Here is a 1,852-nt window from a genome sequence, read left to right as displayed (position 1 = left end):
TTTTTTGAACATTTCGATACGATCATTTTTGACGAAGTTACATTCTTTTGAATTTTGCCTATTTTTGGAGAGTAGAGTAAGTGATGCTTTAATTTTGTTGAGAAGTGTATATTTGAATCTAATTTTCGAAATTTGGTAAATTTGGTATTCTCATTGTGTGGGGAGAGTACTAAATTCCACGCAACAAAATTATTTACCAAATTTAAATTTCTAAAATTAGATTCAAATTTTATGTCGTACAGAATTGCACTATGTTCGTGATTGTAGCATCTTACCCTAGTTTCTTAGAAGTTACGAAAAATATAAAAATCTTAAATAAAATATTATGTGTTAATAAGAAATTTAAATACATCACTAAATAATAATTATTGCATTTATTTTCCACATACAATGTTTATTTTTGCTAAAATTAAGTGATATGTAATAAAAATAAATTATAATAAACTTTCCAAAAAATTTCATTTTATTCTATAATTTATACTGCGTATGTTTTTCTTTTTTTTATTAATCGTATATACTTTATATGTAGAATTATAAAACTCTTGTTTCTCCATAGTTTAGATGATATTCAAGATAATTCTATAATGCGAGAAGATTCTCCCGTAACCCATTCTATTTATGGACTTGCCAGCACAATAAACGCTGCAAATTATGTGCAATTTGTTGCTTTTGAAAAAGTTGCTAACTTACATCCCGCGGTAAGTAGTTGTATTGTATTTATTGTTAGAAGACAACCGTTTGACAAATTGAATCTCTTCTAATAAAAATACTACATTTAATTATAATCAATACTATCCAAAGCTCAATAAAATCGAATTAGTAAATTATAAGTAACATATTATTTTGTTAAATAAAACGTAAATTATATTTAAAAAAAACCTCCATTAGACATCCATATAGAAAAGAGATCCATACTATATTCATGTCATAGATGTCCTCCACAAATCTATCATCGACGTCCATTAGACATCTATTATGGATTTAAAAAAAACCTGATATACGGCATCACCGATAGATGGAGTCAGTAAAGTCTTTCTCATATTTAAAAAACGATATAGAATGGAGTAAAATCAATAAAAGCCGCAGTATTATGAGATCTTTTTATTCATTAACAAAATTATTCCTCAAAATTGATTTCTAAGATGAAACTAAATTAGATTAAATGTTGTTTTGATAATACAGTTTTATTGAATTTATGTAAAAATAATTTCAGAAATTTGATATGTTCTTGGTAAATGTAGTTATTTATATTTTGTTATGTTGCTAGAAATCTATAAAATCATCCAGCAAAGCTCTAGGATTGATTTACACAACGTTTGAAAAATATTTATAAATATGGATAATCTAATAGAGGTCGAATGGAAGTACAAAATGCGTAACTATGGATGTTTAGTAGATATCTATAGGAAGTTACATGGATGTCTAATGGAGGTTTTGAATATCTATGAAGAACGTCTAATAGAGTTTTTTGTTCTGTATGGGATGTATTTTTATGTCTTAACAGGCAACTAAAATCTTTATTGAAGAAATGATGGAATGTTATAGGAGTCAAGGAATTGAGATATATTTGACGGATAATTTCATCTGTCCAACTGAAAAAGATTACAAGATTATGACAGCAAGAAGTAAGCTATAATTAGTAAACGTTCATGCTTTTGCAAATTTCTACTGTATACATATAAAAAATATCAAAAGTTAAGTTACACGTATATAAAATTCTAACTTTAATTGATTTTATAGAGAGTAGTTGGATGGTCAAGTTGGGAGTAAGATTAATGAAACTGTTTTCTACTTATGAAGAAGACACTTCATCGCTAATAAGTACTTTCGGAATGTACTATCAAATACGTAA

The 1,852-nt window shown here is 26.6% G+C and overlaps 1 protein-coding gene across 1 annotated transcript; it reads left to right on the top strand.

Annotated features, from left to right (window-relative positions):
• Nucleotides 1–562: 562 nt before the first annotated feature.
• Nucleotides 563–1,847, top strand: LOC105458690 (geranylgeranyl pyrophosphate synthase-like; the record flags this gene model as incomplete). Its single annotated transcript, XM_011704179.1, has 3 exons — nucleotides 563–698; nucleotides 1,505–1,625; nucleotides 1,741–1,847. Coding segments are annotated over exons 1-3 (342 nt in total), but the record flags the coding sequence as incomplete, so codon positions are not given.
• Nucleotides 1,848–1,852: the final 5 nt, after the last annotated feature.

Source organism: Wasmannia auropunctata, unplaced genomic scaffold, assembly GCF_000956235.1.
Source record: "Wasmannia auropunctata unplaced genomic scaffold, wasmannia.A_1.0 LD334386.1, whole genome shotgun sequence".
Classification (NCBI taxonomy): domain Eukaryota; kingdom Metazoa; phylum Arthropoda; class Insecta; order Hymenoptera; family Formicidae; genus Wasmannia; species Wasmannia auropunctata.
The sequence above is the reverse complement of the archived record's forward strand: the minus strand, read 5'-3'. Positions and strand labels throughout refer to the sequence as shown.